The 21625-nt window shown below is 44.7% G+C and overlaps 1 protein-coding gene across 2 annotated transcripts; it reads right to left on the bottom strand.

Moving 5' to 3' along the window:
- Positions 1-418: 418 nt before the first annotated feature.
- Positions 419-20349, bottom strand: PRKAR1A (protein kinase cAMP-dependent type I regulatory subunit alpha). 2 transcript variants are annotated; one of them, XM_007077545.3, is made up of 11 exons: positions 20235-20349; positions 16307-16486; positions 10992-11162; positions 10106-10197; positions 9843-9904; positions 5339-5385; positions 4521-4679; positions 3414-3474; positions 2159-2280; positions 1110-1191; positions 419-784 (listed from the first exon to the last, which is right to left on the bottom strand). In XM_007077545.3, the coding sequence occupies exons 2-11, from the start codon at positions 16478-16480 to the stop codon at positions 612-614; spliced, it is 1143 nt and encodes a 380-aa protein (XP_007077607.1). In that variant the 5' UTR covers positions 16481-16486; positions 20235-20349; the 3' UTR covers positions 419-611. The 2 variants fall into 2 exon arrangements, with proteins under 2 accessions (XP_007077607.1, XP_042821928.1); XM_042965994.1 differs by lacking the exon at positions 20235-20349 and adding an exon at positions 19825-19959.
- Between the last annotated feature and the right edge of the window lie 1276 nt (positions 20350-21625).

Raw genomic sequence — 21625 nt, 5'->3', positions numbered from 1 at the left:
CATGGCAGAACTGGGAAACACTAACAATAGGACACAAGACCAGGAGAAGGGGCTTGACAAAAATTCTGATGAAAAGAAAAAAAAAGAAAGAAAAAACTCAACAGATCACGTCCATCCGATCCTTAGCAAAAATGGGCGTTTTCCCACCCTTAAGCTAGTTTAAGTACAGGCAGATGTCTTTCTACTATACTAGGATTTTTCTAGCTCTGTTTTTCCTAATCCTCAGAACTTAATGAGAAATCATTAATTCTATAGAGCAGTACAGCACATATGAGTACAGTCTAAAATATGCCTACGGTAACCGGAAAGTTGTGTCACTGAGCGACAGAAGCCCCTCGTGCTGTCACCCCCCTGCCCTACGCGGCCGCCCGGGCTGAGCAACTACCACTGCACAGAGAGAAAAGCAGTAACAGCGGAGTCTCCACAGAACTCTGTTTATTTAACTGCGTCGGGGCATCCGGTCAACGCTCCACATGAAAAACGGTGCGATAGAAGCGACTTTGAATACAAACAGACGAGAAGCCGCCGTGCTGCCAGGAGGGGGGAAAGCCGTCTGCGCGAGGGAGGCACGGACCGGGGACAGGACGACAGGGAGGCACGGGAGGCGGGTCTCAGACAGACAGCGACACAAAACTGTTGTACTGCTGGATGTTTCGCTTGAGGATATCTGAGCACGGGCCGAGGACGCGCTCAAATCTGGGTCGGTCCAGCTTCACGCACTTCAAAGGGCCGCGAGCGACCACCGTGGCAGCGCGAGGACGGTTCATCAGGAGCGCGATCTCACCTGCGAAGGGGGGGACAAGTGTCAGGGGAGGCGGGCGTCCCGGGAGCACCCCCGCGGGGGCGCTTCCGAGACACGAGGAGGCCGCGTCTACCGCTCTTCAAGCCCGGCACGGGCCCCACGACATCCGCACTTAAACACGACCAACAGGAGACCGTCGGCGACCGGACTACTGATGGGTAAAGGTCACAATCTCCCTCTCTCGGAGAGCCAAAAAGACTACGGTGAAAAAGTAATATTCGGGAGAAAGACAGAATGAAGAGAGACCTCTCAGCGTTATCTCCCTGAGAGGGGACTCGAACTACGTACTTGAAGGACAGCCACGTACCGAAATAGTCAGAAGGCCCCAGTCTTCCCACTTCGACAAACTCTTCGTTTTCTGACCGACGTTGTAGCACAGCAGCTGAGCCCTGTAATAAAACCACCAAATGGCAAAACAGATACTTTCAAATCCAGGGTGCCCCTCTGCAGATGCAAGCGGGGCTACTTTGTCCTAGAAAAATAAAAAAAAGACGCGGCGGCGATTTCAAATCCTCCCGTTCGCGTAAAAGATGACTCGAGAGAGTCACGACGTGAGCTCCAGTCCCCTTCTGCCCCACGGCCCTGCCGGAGCCCCTTCTCACACCCAGGAGCCAAAGGGCTGAGACTCGGGTTGGCAAACCGCAGCCGGGGGGGGCCCAACCCGAGCTCGCCGCCTGTTTTTATAAACGAAACGTCACAGGAACACACCAACGCATTTACACGCCGTCTCTGGCCGCTTCTGCGCTGCACTCTTGCGCCAAGAGTCGAAGTGCGAGCGCTGAGTCTTTGCGACAGAAACCCCACGGCTCACAAAGCCTCAGTCACTTACCAACTGGCCTTCCAAAGAAACAGTCGCTCGACTCCTGGCTTTTAGCAATTAGCATCTACTGAGCCACATTCCTACAAAAGCTGCTCTTTAGGCTCTGGTTGGCGGGCAGGAGTATCTGCTATGCATTTCCATGAATTGTGAAGATAGAAAACATAGTAGCTTTCAGCCTTTACACGCTTGCCTTTAACCCTTATTTGCCAAATGGTCCAGACACGCGATCTTAACAAGGACAGTACAGACCCGTAATAGTTTGTTACGCTAAATGGGTAAGTTTCACTTGGCTTGCGTGATAAAAGATCGAGGAGCTCAGAATCTGGCCATTACTTCCTGAACAGCCCTTCCAGAACGGACTCCAACTCATTTAAAATACGGTGGCCTGGCACAACACCATTTCTAAGTGAAAGATAATTTTTAAATAAAATCTATCAGGTATTACTAAAAAGTGAAGCTGGAAATCAGAATGAGCCCCTCTTCTCTCTTATGGTGTACTGCTTTTTCCCCCCAATATCAAACACAGGCTCCGTTACCTCTAAAATAATGAAGAACTCGTCCCCTGGTTCACCCTGCACCACAATCTTCTGCCCATCCTCAAACTGAACAGGTTCCAACGCATCAGCGACTGTGAGACGTTCCCACTTGTCCAGAGATTCTGAAAGGCGAGAATCGAAAGAATTTCTCTACGCTAGTTGTCACTGCTAAAAATGTCAAAACTATCAAAACGATGAGTCACATCGCCATGCCCATTTAACATTCTAGTAGTGTTGCAGGTTCAACATGGCGCCTCTCTTCAATGACCTCAAGTCTCACCAAGATCCTCCTCCTACTTACAGATAACTCTTAGATCCTTACTTCAGTGGTCCAGTGGCCAGGTTAACTTATCAACTGCACCCAATGGTAAAGGAATAAAAAATGTAATCATTAAGTCTTCCTGAAGAACACCGTCCATGCGAATCAAGACCCAAAAGTCATAGAGAGTGTCACCATCCGTACTATCCCAGAGGTTCACAGAAATAACTTACCTATTTAAACCCGAAGTTGAATTTATTTATGAAACCCACGAGGAGAACCAGACAACAGTTCCCCAAAGCCAAACGGAAACCCAAGTCATTAAGTAAATGTAACCCACTCAGAGAAAGGACAAACGCGGGGGGAGAAGTCAACTCGCTCTAACAAAATGGCAGAAGACTATTCCCTAAGAATCACCACCCCCCCCCCGCCCCGCCCCCGGCAGAGCAGGTTGTAACAACATCTGTGAGGCCGTGAAACAAAATACAACTATGTCCAGTTAACCTGCTTTACTCAATTTCAACAAACTTCCAGCACTTCTTCAGAGAAAATCAGAAAATGACACCTAATTTTTCTACAGAGAAAAGGCATTCGTGGAAACGCTCGACTCTCCTGAACCAGTCAACTCACCGACGGAGCAACAGAGACAGAAATCAGAGGGGGAATGACTGCCAATGTCCATCAGCAAAGAAGGACACTTTTAGCCTTTCTGTCTCTCCCAGAGGAATGAGTAGCACATAATTCCAGGAAGTTTTTCCCACGTCCACCACTAGTAAAGAGGTGTATCATAGATTAGTAGATTAAATACACTGTAAAATTACTTCTAACTTGGTCAAACTTCAACTTTGTGTTTGTCATTACTGTTAGCAAAAAAAAAAAAAAAAAGAAAAAAAAAAAGAAAAAAGTGAGTTGATAACCAGGGCAGTTTTTATGACATAAGCATGTATCACTAACACTTCAATTTAACAATTCTCCGTGCAATCTTCCAAAACTCACCTAAAATAGATACTTTACTAAGAAACTCCTCATACATCTTCCGCTTTCTCAGCGTGCTTCCCTATAAATGAAAAAAAAAAAAAAGTGATCTTAAAAATGTGTAATTATCACATAACGCTGCGGAATAAATATTAAATGTTAAGTAAACATTAAAAAAGAAAAAAAGTCAAAGCTTGCTGATGCTTCTTGATGCTTCGTGTTGAAGACAGCAAAGCCGCTGGTTCAGCTTAATAAGCAGCTGAGTAACTCGCCCTTAAAAGTCAGACCAGGCATATGGCCAAAGAAGGTGCCTAGGACAAGCAATTAATGAAAGGCCAGACGCACCATCAATTCTCCAAGAAAGCTACCAAGTTACGTGAGTGACTAGAGCTGAACGTTATGTCCAGCCCAGGGTTCTTGCCCACGACCCCAGTCTTCCACAGAACGAAGGAGAGAAAACGGCTACCACTTGCAGACCTTCTACCGCAAACAGTCCCCCAGCCCCTGACTTAACCAAGCTGTCTTATCTGTGAGGTCTGGTAAACGCCAAGCATCTGGAGGAAGGAGAGGGGGGAGCACAGTCCTCTGGAACGTCCTTACAGGCGCGTAGACGTCTATCTCCACACACACATCCCCCAAACACCTCAAGTGTTCGAAGTACGTCCAACTGCAGACTGTCAAATAGCCAGACAGGCACGGCACAAATTTAAGGAAACCATTCAAGAGGACGAAGGCCAGCAGCTGGCACTTAACATCTGAAACTACTCTATAAACCTGTCACAAGGTTCTACATGAGCAGAACGTTCCGATGGTTTTATCATTTTGTTTCTTCCTCCAGTCTTACGAGGGGACGTCTGCACTACCGACAACCCCCCTGCCGTTTAGGGAAGCGGGTTACTGGCGAACGGCCGTAAGGCACTTCGTGCTCTCAGAAGCAGCACCTGGCAAGCTACCTGACGTGCAAATGGGGACGTTCCCAAACGTGGGCTGACCACTACAGACGCACCACATGTGTCTCCCGTGTTATTTGCAGCCAGACATTTGTTCTAAAAGACCTGGCGATAAGACTCAAACACCCGTGACACAGACTGAATTCTACGTCGCACTCCAAGAGCCGTGCCGGCTCACCATGAGGATTCTTCTGTAGCTGTCCCGGTCGATACCCCAGAGTTTCACATTCGTCTTCGCTTTGACAGTGGCGGCTCTAGGCGTTCCATAGATCAAAGCGAGTTCCCCAAAGCTGCCTCCTTCCCCAACGCTGGTTGCCCATTCGTTGTTGACATAGACCTAAAAGGCAAATGACAAAGGACCGGTTGTTTCCTACACACACAAACACATTGGGATTAAACACCTTCCAAGGAGCCAGAATACTCAACTTGGTTTCTAAACCGGAATACATGATGTTTGTAGCACACAGCAGCGCAAACCCGAGTGTCTGTGATTCACGGGCTTAATTACCCGACATGAGAACGTTCCCCACGGGGAGGATCAGGGCAGAGGTAAACGAAGCGTCAACCGCGTGTACATTTCGAGAGTGCCGTGCCTCCTGCAGACGGCACTGAACTAATGATCCTGCGACAGCAGTGCTGTTATTATGCCCATTTCCCTTGTAAACAAGGTTCACAGGATCAAGAGAGCTGTACCTAGTCTCAGCGCCAACTCCCAGGTCTGACGGACAGTCTCCCTCACATCTACCTTACCACACAGTACGCACAAGCGCCTTAACCGGGGACTCCAGCAAGAGATTTAAACTGAATGTCTAGCGAACGAAATTGCCTTTCGATAGGTTAAAAAGTTTCTCTGTGTCATTTAAAATACCTGGCAAAAGATGTTGCTGGAATTTGACATACGAGGCTTTTAACAGCCCTTCAGAAACTCTTACAAGTAATCAGTATCGACACATTCACCTTTACGACTATCAACATGTTTCTATTATTAAATCTTACATCCATCTCTCCTTGATCAATCACATAGAAGTTATCCCCTTCATCACCTAAAACAGAGTACAAAAAGTTAGGTGTATAATGCAAATTGAGGAAACATACATCAGAACTATCAAATTAATGTAAAAATAAATTTATTTTACAGAGGTGCCATCAAAGAAAGCGTGTTATAAATTAACACAACCTTTCAGAAAGTCCAACGATATATTTTTAAAGCCATAAAATTGATCAACTTTTTAGTCATCTCATCATGGTAAAGAACAGCTCTGAAAAATAACTTAAAACGAAACAAAAGCTGTATGTGTACAAAGACAGTACCCGCTACATGATCATGACAATAAAACAAACAGAGTAAGTGACAAAATATCAGACTATCACTACACTGGAAAACTCAAGGATTATGAAGACCCACGAAAATATCAAGAGTAAATAAAAGAAAACAGGGGAGGGGGATACCCATAAGGTTGGATCCATGTCAATACACAAGGCAAAAAAGCTAAGAATCAGAAGCCCGAGAACCTTATGAACAGATGTGCTATGTGATTCAGAACGCAACTGCTTTGCCGCTTCCTACTTTATTTTACTCTGTAAGTGGTTAATAATATAAAGGATATACGAAATATATATGGCTCTAAAATCTCACACAACATTCAAAATTAAAATGCAATATCCTCCAAAAGTTACTATAAACAAAACTGAATCAGATACTAGAGAAAACAGTAGTCCTTTAGGGAAAGTGTGCCTTTTAGTTCAAAGGACTTTTTTTTTTTAACGTTTATTTATTTTTGAGACAGAGACAGACAGAGCATGAACGGGGGAGGGTCAGAGAGAGAGAGGGAGACACAGAATCTGAAACAGGCTCCAGGCTCTGAGCTGTCAGCACAGAGCCTGACGCGGGGCTCGAACTCACGGACCGCAAGATCATGACCTGAGCCGAAGTCGGACACTTAACCGACTGAGCCATCCAGGCACTCCAAAGTTCAAAGGATTTTAATTAAAAAAAAAAAAAAAAAAAAAAAGGATCAGTTGAGCGGATCATGTGATTTTTAGCATCTGTCTTGTTGATGCGGTGGTGTAGGACACTGATTGATTTACAAATATCGAACCATTCTTGCATCCCCAGAATAAAGCCTGCCTGCCTGTGATGAATGATCCTTTCAATGTCTTGCTGAATATGAATATTTTGTTGAGGATTTTTGCATCTGTGTTCTCAGTGATATTGGCCTATAGTTTTCTTTTCCTGTGGTATCTGTCTGGTTTTGGCATCAGGGTAATGCTGGCCTTGGAGCATGTATCTGGAAGCTTCCTTTCCTCCTCTATTTTTTCAAATAGTTAGAGGAGAATAGGTATTAACTTTACAAGGAACATACTTCAACACAACAAAAGGCCATATGCAAAAAACAAACAGCTAACATCAGAATCAAAGGTGAAAAACTGAGAGCTTTTCCCTCTCTGTTCAGGAACAAGACGAGGATGTCCACTCTCACCACTTTTATTTAACACAGAACTGAAGTCCTAGCCACGGCAATCAGCGCAAAAAAGAAATGAGGCATCCATATTGGCAAGAAGTTTCAACTGTCACTATCTGCAAACAACACGAACAACACTATACATAGAAAATCCTAAAGACTCCAACCAAAAACTACGAGAAGCAATTCATGAATTCAGTCAAGTGGCAGGATACAAAATTAATAGTCAGAAATCAACAGCATTTTTATACACTAGTAACAAAGTAGCAGGAAGAGAAATTTAAAAAGTAACACCATTTACAAGTGCACCAAAAAGGAATAAACTACCGAGGAATAAACGAAAGAGGTAAAAGATCTGTACTCTAAAAACCGTAAATCACAAATGACAGAAATGAAAGATGACAAGGACAAACAGAAAGCTATTCCATGGTCATAGGACTAAAAGAGTTAATGTTGTTAAAATGTCCATATTACCTAAAGCAATCTACAGATTCAGTATGACCCCTATCAAAATATCAACAGCATTTTTCACAAAACTAGAAGAAATAATACTAAAAATTTGTATGGCAGCACAGAAGACCCCAAATAACCAAAGCAATCCTAAGAAAAACAAAGCTGGAGGTATCACAATACCAGATAGACTTCAAGATATACTACAAAGTTCAGTAAACAAAACAGTATGGTACTAACACAAAACGAGACACACAGATCAGGGAAACAGAACAGAGCCTAGAAATAAACACACAAGCCACACAGAGGAAGACAGATACCATATGGTTTCACTCTTATGTGGATCCTGAGAAACGTAACAGAAACCCATGGGGGAGGGGAAGGAAAAAAAAAAAAAAAAAAGAGGTTAGAGTGGGAGAGAGCCAAAGCATAAGAGACTGTTAAAAACTGAGAACAAACTGAGGGTTGATGGGGGGTGGGAGGGAGGGCAGGGTGGGTGATGGGTATTGAGGAGGGCACCTTCTGGAATGAGCACTGGGTGTTGTATGGAAACCAATTTGACAGTAAATTTCATATATTAAAAAAAATAAAATAAAAATAAAATAAAATAAAATAAAATAAAATAAAATAAAGAAATAAACACACAAGTATATGCTCACTTAATCTACGACAAAGGAAGCAAGAATACACAACGGGGAAAAGACAATTTCTTCAACAAATGGTGCTGGGGAAACTGGACACTACGTGCAAAAGAATGAAACTGGGCCACTTTCTAACATAATACACAAAAATAAACTCAAAATGGATTAAGGATCTAAATATGAGACCTGAAACCATAAAAATCCTGTAAGAGAAAACAGTATTTCTCTCCCGTCAGCCACAGCAATATTTTTCTAGAGATGTCTCCGTAGGCAAGGGACTACATCAAAATCAAAAGCTTTCGCAGGGGCCCCTGGGTGACTCAATTGGTTAGGCATCTGACTCTCTCGATCTTGGCTCAGGTCATGATCCCAGGGTCCTGACACTGAGCTCCCCATCAGGCTCTGTGCTATTAGCACAGACCCTGCTTGGGCTTTTCTCTCTCTCAAAATAAATAAATTTACTTAAAAAAAAAAAAAAAAGTTTTTGCACAGCAAAACTTTTAAAATGTGTATTTATTAGTATTATTTAATATTATAATTATATATAATATATAATAACATATTAATATTTTGCACAGAAAATTTTTAGTATTTATTTTTGAGAGAGAGACAGAGACAGAGAGTACAAGTGGGGGAGGGGTAGAGAGAGGGAGACACAGAATCCAAAGCATGCTGCAGGCTCCAGGCTCCGAGCTGTCAGCACAGAGCCCAACGCGGGGCTTGAACTCATGACCCGCCAGATCATGACCTGAGCCAAAGTCGGACGCCTAACTGATTGAGCCACCCAGGCACCCGTGTGTGAGTTTTTAATATAAATGCGGGGACATAAAGCATTAATGCAAGTCAAAATGTCTCAGTGAACACGTTTCAGCAGTTTAACTTTATGTAACAATAATAAATAACCCTGTTACATTTTTCTGGACAATGCCAACCTTTGGATTTTCTTAAAACAAGTATATTGATGACAACTAAATAGTGTTTGCAGCATTCTTATCAGACAGTAGATGTGATCCATTCACTATGCTTTTCTAACTGAGTTGTCCTACACACAAGTACATGTTTTTAACGTTGTTGATCTTCTGTGCTGTCCACGTTAAGTCTGCTATCAGAATACGTTAAACCATTTTAAAAAATGAAAAAAAGAAATACCAGTGATCCAATAATTCCACTACTGGGTATTTACCCGAAAAAAATGAACACACGAATTTGAAAAGATCTATGCAGCCCTATGTTTACCGCAGCACTGTTTACAATAGCCAAGATATAGAAGTACCCTAAATGTCCATCCACAGGTAAATGAATAAGGAAAATAATGGAACATTACACAGCCATAAAAAAAAAAAAAAAAATCAGAAGACCGTGCCATTTGCAACAACATGGATGGACCTAGAGGGCATTATTCTAAGTAAAATAAGTCAGATTGAGAAAGACAAATATCCTATGACTCCACTCGTAGGTAGAATCTTAAAGAAAAAGCACACACACCCACAAATGAACAGACACCTGGAAAGCAGAATCAGACCCATAAATACAGAGAACAAACCGAAGGCTGCCAGGGGGTGGGGGGAAGGGCAAAATGGGCAAAGGGAAGTGGGACAGGCTTCCAGTCACAGAATGAGTGAGTCACGGAGAAGAAAGGCACAGCGGAGGGGATTCAGTCAGTGACACCGTCATAGTCCTATAAAGGGACCGGTGGTACTACAGCCGTGGTGAGCACAGCTTAATGTACAAACCTGTCAAATCAGTAAACGGTACACCTGAAAACAATATAACATTGTGTGTCAACGATACTCAAAAAAAAAAAAAAGAAAGAAAGAAAGAAAGAAATCGGAAAATCCCGCAGTAGGACAGAAGGAAAATGGTAGGCCGAAAAGAAGAAAACGAACTCCAATTAACAAAATCCTGCAGGCCCACAGCACTGCAGGCCGCGGAAGCGGCAGCCCTTACCTTGCTGAATCACGGTCTCTCCGGCAATAAAGGAAACCGGAAACATGGCATCGAAAATATCGCTGCAAGACACACAAGGCCTCAAGTCACATCTCATGTGCATCTTCTATGGATTCCAAACACCACCCTTTGACTTAAAGCTCCCAGATCTTCAGCCTGGACCGTCATCGGGGGAAAGATTATCAAAACTTGCCGCGGTGAGCAGACTAGTTTGGGACCACGGGTGTTCTGAAAAAACAGTATAACCAAGAACCCGAACCTACCTTCTCTCATTGTCATCAAGATGTGAAAAGAGCACATTCTTTTCAATGGCTTTGGCTAAAGCAGCCATTGTCTTATAATCTTTTGGTATAACCTGGAAAAGAACAGAAGATCCAATGACAATTCCATAAACCAAAACCAGATCATGTCTGAACGTGCCTTTCAATTAAACGTCAAGATACGCTATGGTATTTACACAAGACTGCTTTGAGTTAACTATTTAACACAACACGCTTGTACTATCTGTGATCTACAAAGTACTCAATAAATATTGACTGACTAATCCCCTTTCCTACAACCAAGCCTATATTGAAGGCTCATACTTGGTTTCCAGTCAACGACTGAAGTCACAAACCATAACACCTTGCAAGGTCATTATTTTGAGGCAAAACTAAGCAGTTTATGACAATTAGTCATTTTTTAAACCGTGACCACGTACTATGAGCTTCACAGGCCTCTCGTCAGGACAACTCTCTTCCCCCTTCAGGCCAATAGCAGAACTCAAAATGGCAGGCTGGCTCCAAGGAAGAGCCAAAAGGAGGAAGGAAGCTTCCAGGATAAAAGGTTCACGACATGAGTTACGGGATGTCAAAAAGAAACCATGATTCAAGAGAAAAAGCACTGCCCGCTTCTTCTACTGCAAAGCAACCGGAAAAGAAAATCCCCCAAATACAACCGTTCGCTGTTTTACAATCATTATTAGTTATTTCCTCTAATGGCATGTTTAGTACAGTAACCTGTTCCCCGGGACCCAAGAACCGTACAGGACGAAGTACAACCCATCCTGTGTTTTACTATTCAGAATGGTGCAGGCATCACCACAGGCGGCTAGCGGACGACCACGTGGGTCCCGGAAACAGTGCCCCATCGTGCGGACAGCAGAACTACCTTTCTAACGTACGACGCAGCGTCTTCCTCCGTGTAGACTTCAGCACTGATGGCACCTCGTCGCCTCCGGCCCTTAACCACTGGGTTGGGTGGGGGAGGAGAGATCTCATCCTCCCTCGAATCTGCACGGGCGCTCGCCTTCTGCAGATTCTGAATCTGTTTGGCCTCCTCCTGAAAAAAATTACACGTTTATAAAATGAGGTCCTTCAGCATGTCGATTTGGTCTTCTCGTATCCTCTCTAGTGTGACCCAATCTCAATCACTGAAAATCTCTTCCTCTATTACCAATGTGAAAGTGAAGAGGGGAAAGGCCATTCCAAATGCAAAAAAAAATGGAGTCGAGTTTGAAAAGAAATACTCTGAAAGGGCTATACTGTTTCCTCAGATGATAGTAGACACCATATTTAATAATAAACGAAAGCCATTAGTACAAGGACACATAACATGCAAATAAAAAATTAGATACTGGTTATGGTAATACATTGACAACAATGCCTTCTAATGCACACAACAGCAATAAACTGCAAAACAAAATCCTGGGGAATTAGGTTTCCGTATGCTGCTACGGATAGCATGAAGACTCCCCACCACACACACACCCCAAAAGAATTGTTACCTAGAAATAACCACTCAGGCACAGCAAAGTGATACAACAATGTCTAGGTTACTGGGTTATTTCCTTAATTTAGTTAAGTATTCTCTGGATCTGCCATGTCAAGTCGATGCTAGGAAAAGACAATACCAAAACCAACGGGAAAGGGTCCTAAGCCTATGGAATTCATATTCTGGCTGGAGTCTCAGATATAAACAAATTATGAAATGATGCGATGGTAACCAAGAATTTAAGTAAGATCAGATCTAATAATATTTCTCCCAAAGGAGCTATAAGCATTCTTTATTATCTCTATTATTTATATTCTTTAATACCTTTATTATATTATTTATTATTCATTACACTGAAATTAAAACCAAAAGTTCACTTGTTTTTAATCTCATTACATCAATTCATACAAAAACTGAGATAAACTCTTTAATATTCTTACTTTTCAGATCCAGGGCCTTAAAAAGAAATGCCTCTTAACTGTGCAGTAAAGAAAGTTATTATACTTGATATAAAATAAAAATGAAAAAAAAAAAAAACAAACCCAAGAACGTATTCTCTACTATTGCTCTCATTCACTTGACTCATTCATTCTCCATTATTTTTCTAAACCATTTTTCAAATTCTAAATGAACTTATTCGCATTTACTGATAATTTCAAAAAGATTTTTGATAAAAGAAATTAATGAGATGCCTACTTTTTCTCTGACATGGTATTTAGCCCTGCTTCTACAAATAAAAGATATGCCACAACAAAGCCTAGGGTGATAACCATCAAGGTATTAACAATGTTAATTTCTATTAGGAGAATCATGCCTGATTTTTATTCTTTTCTGGAGAGAAGGTTTGGCTTTATTTTTCTCATTTCTCTGGATTTTCTAATTTTCAAACTTAGAAGAAAACACAGTAAGAAAAACATACAATGAAAACAATCTTCCTATGCTTTATACTAAATTACAAATGCATTTACTTCTTGACCAACTAATCCAGAAATTCTCCTTCTAAGAATTTATTCCAACATATACATATATGTGATAAAACATATATACTAAGTAACTCATTGTATCATTTGTAATAGTTTGTAATAGCCTAACAGTGGAAACAACCAAAATGGTCCTCAATGGTTAAATAAATTATAGTTTTTCCATACAATGGAATGCCATGTACCTGCTGGAAAACAGGAAGCTTTTTTATATATGAATTTGTAGGTAAATGCCCATATATTATCTATAGAAAACTGGCTGCACTCAAGAAGACAATGGAATGGGCCTTTTTACTATGTATTTATATAGTATTATAGAACAATGTACAATTTTACTCAGATAAAATATCTTCTATACTATGTTAGATTATATATTTATATAGGAAACAGATGTCATGCATTTCATTATATTTTATTATGTCACACCCTTTTGTACTTGCAAAATTTTGAACCATGTGCAAACATGTAACCATTTTCTTTAAAACTACATTTTTTAGAGGGGCGCCTGGGCGGTCAGTCAGTTGAGCAGCTGACTTCAGTTCAGGTCACGATCTCACGGTCTGTGAGTTCAAGCCTGGAGTAGGGCTCTGTGCTGACACCCCAGGGCCTGGAGCCTGCTTTGGATTCTGTGTCTCCCTCTCTCCTGCTCCTCCCCTGCTTGTGCTCTCTGTCTCTCAAAACTAAATAAATGTTTTAAAAAAAATTTTTTTAAACACATTTTTCAGAAAACCCACTTCATTTTCCTTCTGGTAATTCCAAAAACCAGTAAGTTTTCCCACCTCATACTAACAAAAAACTATAAAACTCGTGTCTCCTCAAATTTAGCTGAAGGCCATAAATTAAAACACAAATTCTACCTCCAAAAATCTGTCATTGGCATTTCACAAAAATTTCACGAAAAATGACACAAACGGCATCTCATTTGGAACGACATCTAAATGAATTTTTAAGATAATTTTTAAGGACCAAAAGCATTTTGATTTTTAACATCGTTTCATGGATCCTCTTTAAACAGCAATCAGATATAACCTCATCCTGGTGACTCACAGCCATTACTGAGATCGAATCCTAGTACATATTAGGATACATTTTTATATCCTTTTCCTTGCTGTCGTCATTCTGCTGCCAGCCTCTCCCCTCTTCGGTTTTCCCACTTATTAAAACAAAAGCCAAAAGGAGCCAAAAAACACACCAAAAAACCCTCCCAATCTACTTCATGGCTGCCGGCATTCGTCCTCGAGTTTAAGTTCTCAGTGTCCTCACCACTTACTTAACAGGCTTCCAACAATTACTCGTTCTCTCTCCCCCCTCGCCGTTCCACTCTTCCCCACAGGGGAGACAAACTTCCAAGCAAATGGACGTGGGGTGTGGCCTTGGAATGTAAGTGGACGCACCATACCGCGCCCACTTTGATGGTTTGCCCTGCTTGGGCTTCCGGTGGTTCTCGCCTTGAGCAACGGCATACAAGAAACCTGTGGAGTCAGGAAGACAGGAGGGGCTGAGCCCAGAAGAGCTGTCCAGGACAGTGAAAGAAGGTCTTCTGTAGTCAGCCACTGCAATCGGGGGCTTTATGTGGAGTAAGCCACTGAGATCGGGGTGGGGGAGGAGGGGGTCGTATGCCGCCCCAGTACAAGTTAACTGCCACGCCACGTGTACACAGCCACGTCACTCCGCTTCTTAGTTTTACCCGCTACCTCTTAACATGGTGATAGTCACCTACCTCTCACATCTGAAATGAGGAGTATGTACGTGTGCAAAGTGCTTCACGCAGAACCTGGCACACAGGAGACGCTCAGTGGTCACGGCAATTAAAATTCCTCTGACCTATCAGACAGGCAAGGTTCTAATAAATACATGCACAAGTGCGGACTTCAATTTCAGATGACAGTCTGAAGGAAAACGCAGCAGCTTTCCAATGGACCAATTGTGAGTCTGGGGCACACTTCTCGTTGAGTAGCTCAAGGTCCAGAAACACGACCCCTGGCTAACACAGGAAAGGAGGTGACAAGAACGTGACTGTGTATTTCCAGACATACTAAACCCAACACCTAACGTACAGAACAACGACCTGTGGAAAAGTTGAAAATCTAGTTCCTTAAAAGCCCAGATATCTACACTGGACCCTGGCTAAAGGAATGTGCGCATGTGAAATAAAGACCCTTGAGTTACAGGAAGGAGTGTGTCAGCCAGGACTCTTGTTAACAGGTAAAGAGGCTAATACACATTAAATCTAAAAATCCCATCCGCAAAACACTCCGTTAAGGACGCTTTCTCGCCTCCCGTCGGTGAGGCTTCGGCAGCGCGAGGGTAAGGCCAGGCGCTGCAGTGACCACACGCTCCATGTTCCCTATAAAAAGACACACCCTTAATGTCCCACCCACTTCATTCCCTCATCTGATGGTTTCTATTGATGTCTGAGGCGAAGAGGGATCACCTTACAGTGACCCATTTCAGAACCAGATCTCCAGGAACGCACTTTATTTCAAAACAGGGAACGCCCACGGCAGCCTGGCTCTACAGTATTTCACGAACGATTTGGAAATTGCTTACAAGGGAGCAAACGAGACTTCCTAATACAATTCTAAAACAGCGAGGCCACATTCCTGGGAACCGGTTAATTGTTCTTTTGTTGTTAATTCTCTTAATCATGGTACTAAACACCAATTTTAACAAACACCTTTTCAACAAAACAGTAGTAGAAAATGTCTGATCACCGAGCTACCCAAACACTTTTAAAATCTTAGTATACACAGATTCTCTACTAATATGGTACGCCACTTGAAAGATTTTCCAAACAAATGGGAATATTTCTATTATACAATTAAATGATTAATCACCACATACCTAAGAAATGCCTCCCAAGTGGTTCATAATCATTTCAAACCACATCAAAGCTCCAGTATGTATAAAAAACCCTGTAAACTTATCTCAATTTACAGAAACAAATCAAACTACGGAAAGCATTTAACGTTCCAGACTTTCTCATTCATCATTTCTTGAGGGAAGTGAACTGAAGCACTGTCCTTGATTACCATTCGGCTTAGAAAAGCACTTAGCATATCCTTAGGTCACAGTGACACACGCAATGAGGACGAACGATAAACAATAAAAACTGAACTGCTCTTTTTCAAGAGGAAACAAGTCCTGACCAAAACCGTAAGTAAAGGAAAATTCCGACACCGGTCACGTCACCCTTTGCGTCTCTGCTCTACAGTCCGACTCATCTGAGATACAGTCCACAGTGAAACGGACGCCTCTGCTTCAGATCCCCCGCTTTGTCAGAAGCTAGACTCAAATGCTTCATTACATTAGTTTTAAAAGGTGAAACAAGGCCTACGAAGCTCACTCGTTTTGTGGAAGGAAACGGAAGCATTAGCTGCTTTCAAGCACTGTAGAACTTCTCGTGTCCTACAACCGCTACCTCTGATCAACCGTATCTAGTTATTTTAATCAGGTTTATGGGTCAATTAAAACGGTTACAAGGGACTACTGTTCAGAAGCCCTCCGTTACCCAGCTAAACTCGCCATGCAGGTTTGTTTGAGGCATTCTACCGATCACGAAGTTAAAAATTACTAGAAATGCCTTAACTGCACTTCTTTTTGTGAAACTCTAGTTTGGATTTCTTGTTTGGTCCAAATTCCTTTTCTTCCAAGTGGTACAAATTGGGCACGTTCGACGGCGTTACGTGTAACAGTCGCCGGGCTCGTCGGGTCTCCCGCGTGTATTTTTACCTTCTCCAGCCTCTCGAAGTATTCTCTGAGGAATGCCATGGGTCGCTCGGGCCGGGCAGTGCACAACTGCACGATGGAATCCTTGAGCAGCGCCTGGATGTTGTGCTTCTGGACGTAGAGCTCGCACTCGCGGAGGCTGCGCTCCTCATCACTGGCGGTGCTGCCGGAGGCCATGGCTGTCTGCGGGCGAAAACACACACACAGGCTTGGGCCAACGATTGCTAAAGAGCACATGCCGATCTGGCCTTTGACTGAAATTCATCAGGCAACTGAATCACAAGGGCTTTTTTTTTCCGGAGATTTTCTTTTTTTAAACAGGGAGGTGGGGGTTCGCAAAGAAAATATGTAAAGAAATAAATAGCATTCTTCCAAAGAAGTGTTTCATTTAGTTCCTGGCGCGGGATCTGGGTTCTGCAGGCAGCAACAGCAAGAGGCAAGAACCCGCGCTCCTGGGAGGAAGGACCAGCCACTATCCCCCGCGGAGGAGGGCCACTGAGGAGTCAGGACCCTAAGGGAATTTCATTCAGTTCTCCCCCTGCAAAGAAATCATGATGATGTGGGAAAGTGTGTAAATGGCAAACAGGACAGAGAATTACAAGTGCACACAAGTCCGCTCTAAGTGAAAGCAAGGAAGCACAATGAAGAACTTCCGACATTCCCTGTACCTGACTCCTATCCTGGGCGAGTGTCCTAATGTCGCTCAACAAACCCCTGGAGCAAAGGATCGGATTAGCCAACCACTAGCATAATCAAAATTTCTAAAAACACAAAATGATCTCCAGACGAATTTTAAAAGCAACCTTTTATTCCAGATTCTTTTATAAAATCCCGGCCCTAAGTGATAACAAACACACTGGTAAAAGAAAATAGCCTTAACAGAAAAAAACAAAAGCAAAAACAAACCAAAGAACCTTCCCAAATAAATCATATAAGATTTGGGCAGGTAAATGTCAAAACATTTTCTTTGACTGGGCAGAAAAATGCTAAAACAGGTTAAATTTTAAGTGTACATGAAAGGGGCGCCTGGGTGGCTCAGTTGGTTGAGCGTCCGACTTCAGCTCAGGTCATGATCTCACGGTGCATGAGTTCGAGCCCGGCGTCGGGCTCTGTGCTGACGGCTCAGAGCCTGGAGCCTGCTTCAGATTCTGTGTCTCCCTCTCTCTCTGCCCCTCCCCTGCTCATGCTCTGTCTCTGTCTCAAAAATAAATAAAAACATTTTAAAAAGTGTACATGAAGATATCAATAGATAAACTGCATTTAATGAATTTTAGAGGATTCAAACTACCTGGATGTAAAGTAAAGTAAGTAGAAATATAACAGCAGCTAACTTTACCCCGGAATTTAAAGCTTACCAATTTAACAACACAGTCATAAGTTATTTTCCTTCCAACTCCTAATTATTAAGCCATTAAGATTAGAAAATAAAATTGAGGTCCTCTCCCCCTCCCAGATGAATTCAATACACATCAGTCTTTTCCAAATATAATGCACACGAAACCAGAGAGGAAACTCTAAATTTAAAAGAAAAAAAGAAACCCCAGATTAAGAGCCAAAGTGCTACACTGTTATTCATTTTGTTTTGACAAATAAAGGTCAATAACAAGCAGACTAATTTTTTTTAACCTTTATTCATTTTTGAGAGACAGAGAGAGACAGAGCATGAGCAGGGGAGGGGCAGAGAGAGAGGGAGACACAGAATCCAAAGCAGGCTCCAGGCTCTGAGCTGTCAACACAGAGCCCGATGCGGGGCTCGAACCCAGACTGTGAGATCCTGACCTGAGCCGAAGTCGGACTCTCAACCGCTCAACCGACTGAGCCACCCAGGCGCCCCACAAGCAGACTAGTTAACAGACCATGAGAAAGTCTGTAGCTCCCTGACAAGCACATAAATTAAAAGCCACAGAAAAAGAACCACGCTACTTCAGAAATACACAATTAAAAAAAAAAAAAAAAAGGTTCTTTAATTTTGGATTTATACCAGCCACTTTTCCAGGTCAGACTGTCATTAAGAACTGATAATCATCCACTTCAGTGAATTTTCTACATTTCAAATAATGCCAAAGGCCACCAAGAACAATGATAAATCAGATCTTTTATGCTCCAAAATATTCCGACATGTTTCAGGAATATCAATCCATGTATTCAACTGATCAGAGAAATCATTCAAAGATCACGACTCTGGCTGGTAGAAATGAGAGAACTGGGTCTAACAAGTGAAATTGACCTTTTGTTTGAAACAAAGTCTTAAAAAGAACACACTGGCTGGTCTTCCTGAGGGAGCAAATTAACAAAAATGCCCCAAGATTAATGCAGTCACCAGGTGAACCCCTTAATCCAAACTTGACTGTCTTAGTATTTTTAATCGGATATACTCTGTATTCCTTCTTAAAACTAAGAGCCCAACAATTTAGCTTCTCCCCTCCCCCCGCAAAATTATTTAACTCCTTTTAAACTTTCACTGCATTGTACCTGCTCATAAGAAAACTCAGTTTTCTTTTGTCAATTCAATTGTGATAAAATTCAGTTTCAAAAGGATTACATGAGAGGGCATATTTAACACACTTTTGGGAAACTTGCTGATTCAGACCGCAGACCCTCGGACCAGCCAGAAACACTTCCTTTGGGTCATCTTGAGAAAGTGTTCTTTCTTTCCTCTGCTAGAAAGGCCAGTCGCTTGACAATCTCTCAAAGTAGCTGTTTGGCATTACACCTGCACTGCGCTGCAGGGGTTAATAGGGACCATGTACTTATTTTCGAGAGGAAGGACAGGAGAGTGCCCTTCACTTCACTCATGCCACAATCATGGCCACAGAATGAAGAAGGGAGGCCTATCCTTCCTTCATCCTACTCTAGTCGGAAGGCCACGACGGTGGCGAAAAGACGGAGGAAGGACGGGGACGAAGATCAGAAAAGGGGAGGTGACAGGGGACAAAATGAAATTCAGGAGCCAAGCTAAAATCACGGAGCAGGGGGGAGGAGGGGAGCACCCGGAAGGCTTTCCCAGGGAAAGAAAGCCACCGCTGGAGAGGAGGACAAGGAGGCCCTAGAAAGAAAAACGAGAACGGCCGAGTCTCAAGATCAGCCAGCAATGCTAGGGGGAACGATGGCGGATTCCAGTAAAATCGAACTGATGTCCTTCAGGAAATGGGGGAGGGCGAGCGAGGAGGCCGCGGCGCGCGGGTGCGGAGGCGGCAGGGGCGCGATGGCCGCGGAGGGCCGGGGGCCCCAGCGCCGCCGAGCGCGGGGAACGCGCGCGGGCGGGGCGGCCGGTGAGCCCCGCACCGGAGCAGTCCCGGCGACCCGGGGGCCTCGGAGCCGCAGACTCGGGGCCGGGGGCGCGGCCCGGGGCGTGAGGCCTACGGGGAGGCGCCCGCTGGGGCCGGGGAGGGGCAGGGGGTGCGGCCATCCCCCTGCAGGTCGCTCCCCGTGACGCCATCTTGGATCGGTCCAGCGCCCCCAAACGGGCGGCGGGGCCGCGAAGCTCGGCGCGTCGGGGCCCCCTGGCCGACCCCACTCACCTGGGGACGGGCGGCGGCGGACGCGGGACAGCGGGTGCGAGGCTGCGGCTGGCTGAGCTGTCCGGGCGCTTCCCTCCCAGCCCCGCTCTACTCTGCGGTAGCGGCTCCGCGGCGGCTCCACCGGAAACGACCCGGCTGCAACCAATCAGCGCCCGACTGCTGACGTCAATGCGCCTCGCTCTGGCCAGAGCCGTCGCCTTGGCAACCTTAAAGGCGCTGCGGCCCGGGTTCCTCTTTAGCCCCTCTTAGAAGGACCCTGGCCCCTCCACGCCCTAGAATCGTTCTTCCGCTCTCCTTTCTAATCTAACCTCGTCCCCCACTCGCAGCCCTTTCCTCCCACCCGCCTCTTATCCTTTCCCCACTCTCTCCAGCCCGACGCTCCCCTCCTTCCGTTCACCTGCCCCCCTTACCTGTTCCTGTCTGGATACCACAGGTCCCCTTTATTCTTCCTTCTGCTCTCCGCTCGTCGACGGCGCGGCTTGGGGGAGCTCCCCTCTCTGCTCGGCCCCTCGCCTCCACTCCTCACTCCGCCCCACTCTCACTCCCGCCTCCCTCGCCGCCTCTGCCTTTTCTCCCTCCCTCCAGCCCCCACCCCCAACCCGGGCGGACCCACGTGGGGCGTCTCGGATGACAGGTGGGCGACTCCGCCCCGCAGCCCCTTGCTGGGGGAGGACGCGGGGCCGGGGTGGGGAGATTCCTGCCGTTTCCAGGCCCCGGAGGAGGCGGCGGCCGCGGCGGATCCGCGGCAGCGGCGGATGCCCAGGATGAGCACGCCCGGCCGCGCATCCTGTGCCTGGCCTGCACCGCGCGGGCCTCCGGGCACGGGCCCGCCATCCGGTCCAGGAAATCCGAGCCCTGCCGAGCGTCCGCTTGGCTGATCGGGCCGCTCTCCCCTCCGGGGGTGCTGTCGTCAGTGGAGGCCAAGCCGGTCTGTGGGCCCGAGACACTGAAAAGGACTTGTCAGGGTGCATCTAGACCCTGAAACGCACACCCCCCTCCCCTCCATCATGACGCCTGACCCGGCATGGGGAGAAGTTACAAAGGGTGCAGACAGGCGCAAACCCTCTGTGACCACACGAGAAATCTCAACTGCCTGCAAAACCACCCATCAAGGATGATTCGGATTCGAGGGGGAGACAAGGCGGCTCCTTTACTGCTTCGGCCATTTTTCTTTTCCCCATCAGAGCGTCTGTCGGTAGAAGGAAGAAAGGGGGAGCGGGAGACAGTTTTAGACTTCTAAAGTCGCTACATGAATAAAGAAGGCCTTTGGAGGACACGTATCCTTGGGTCTGATACGTGTTGTAATCACACGGTATATATAGCCCTAGGGCTGTGGGTGCCAAACGCATACGTGGATTTAACACAAAGAAAATAGATAGAAATATCTCATTAAGAATTTTTATATTGATTCCAGGTGGACATGGGTAATATTTTGGAGACCTCAGGTTAAATATTATTACAATTAAGTTCATCTTTGTCTTTTTACTTGTGAAACGTAGCTATTAGGAAAATTTTCCTGACATATACGGCTTACATTACATTTCTGTTGGACAGCACTGCCCCGGGAGGCCATCTGCTCCCCTAAATCGGCCAGGTTATGATAAGGGTCCTGCTGGTCAGGATATTTCTGTTATTTAGTTATGGTTACTTTTGCTTTTGGAAAACCAGAGGCAGCACAGGCACCATCAGAAGGGCAGATTAGGCCCACAGGAGGGAAAAATAGAAAGAAAGTTTCTCCTCCCGCCCACTCCCTGGCTTGTTGACCGCCAGGGATGGGTGAAATGGGGGATTAAAGACAGAG

Source organism: Panthera tigris, chromosome E1 (genome assembly GCF_018350195.1).
Source record: "Panthera tigris isolate Pti1 chromosome E1, P.tigris_Pti1_mat1.1, whole genome shotgun sequence".
Classification (NCBI taxonomy): Eukaryota; Metazoa; Chordata; class Mammalia; order Carnivora; family Felidae; genus Panthera; species Panthera tigris.
This window is presented reverse-complemented; position numbering and strand designations above follow the sequence as displayed.

Bases quoted from the DNA above. Each gene is read 5' to 3' on its own strand.
- PRKAR1A (XM_007077545.3), bottom strand. From the start codon at position 16,480: ATGGCCTCCGGCAGCACCGCCAGTGATGAGGAGCGCAGCCTCCGCGAG. The intron at 11,163-16,306 runs GTAAAAATACAC...AATTTTTTTCAG, and splicing joins ACTTCGAGAGGCTGGAGAAG to GAGGAGGCCAAACAGATTCA. The intron at 9,905-10,105 runs GTAGGTTCGGGT...TGTGTCTTGCAG, and splicing joins CTTGATGACAATGAGAGAAG to CGATATTTTCGATGCCATGT.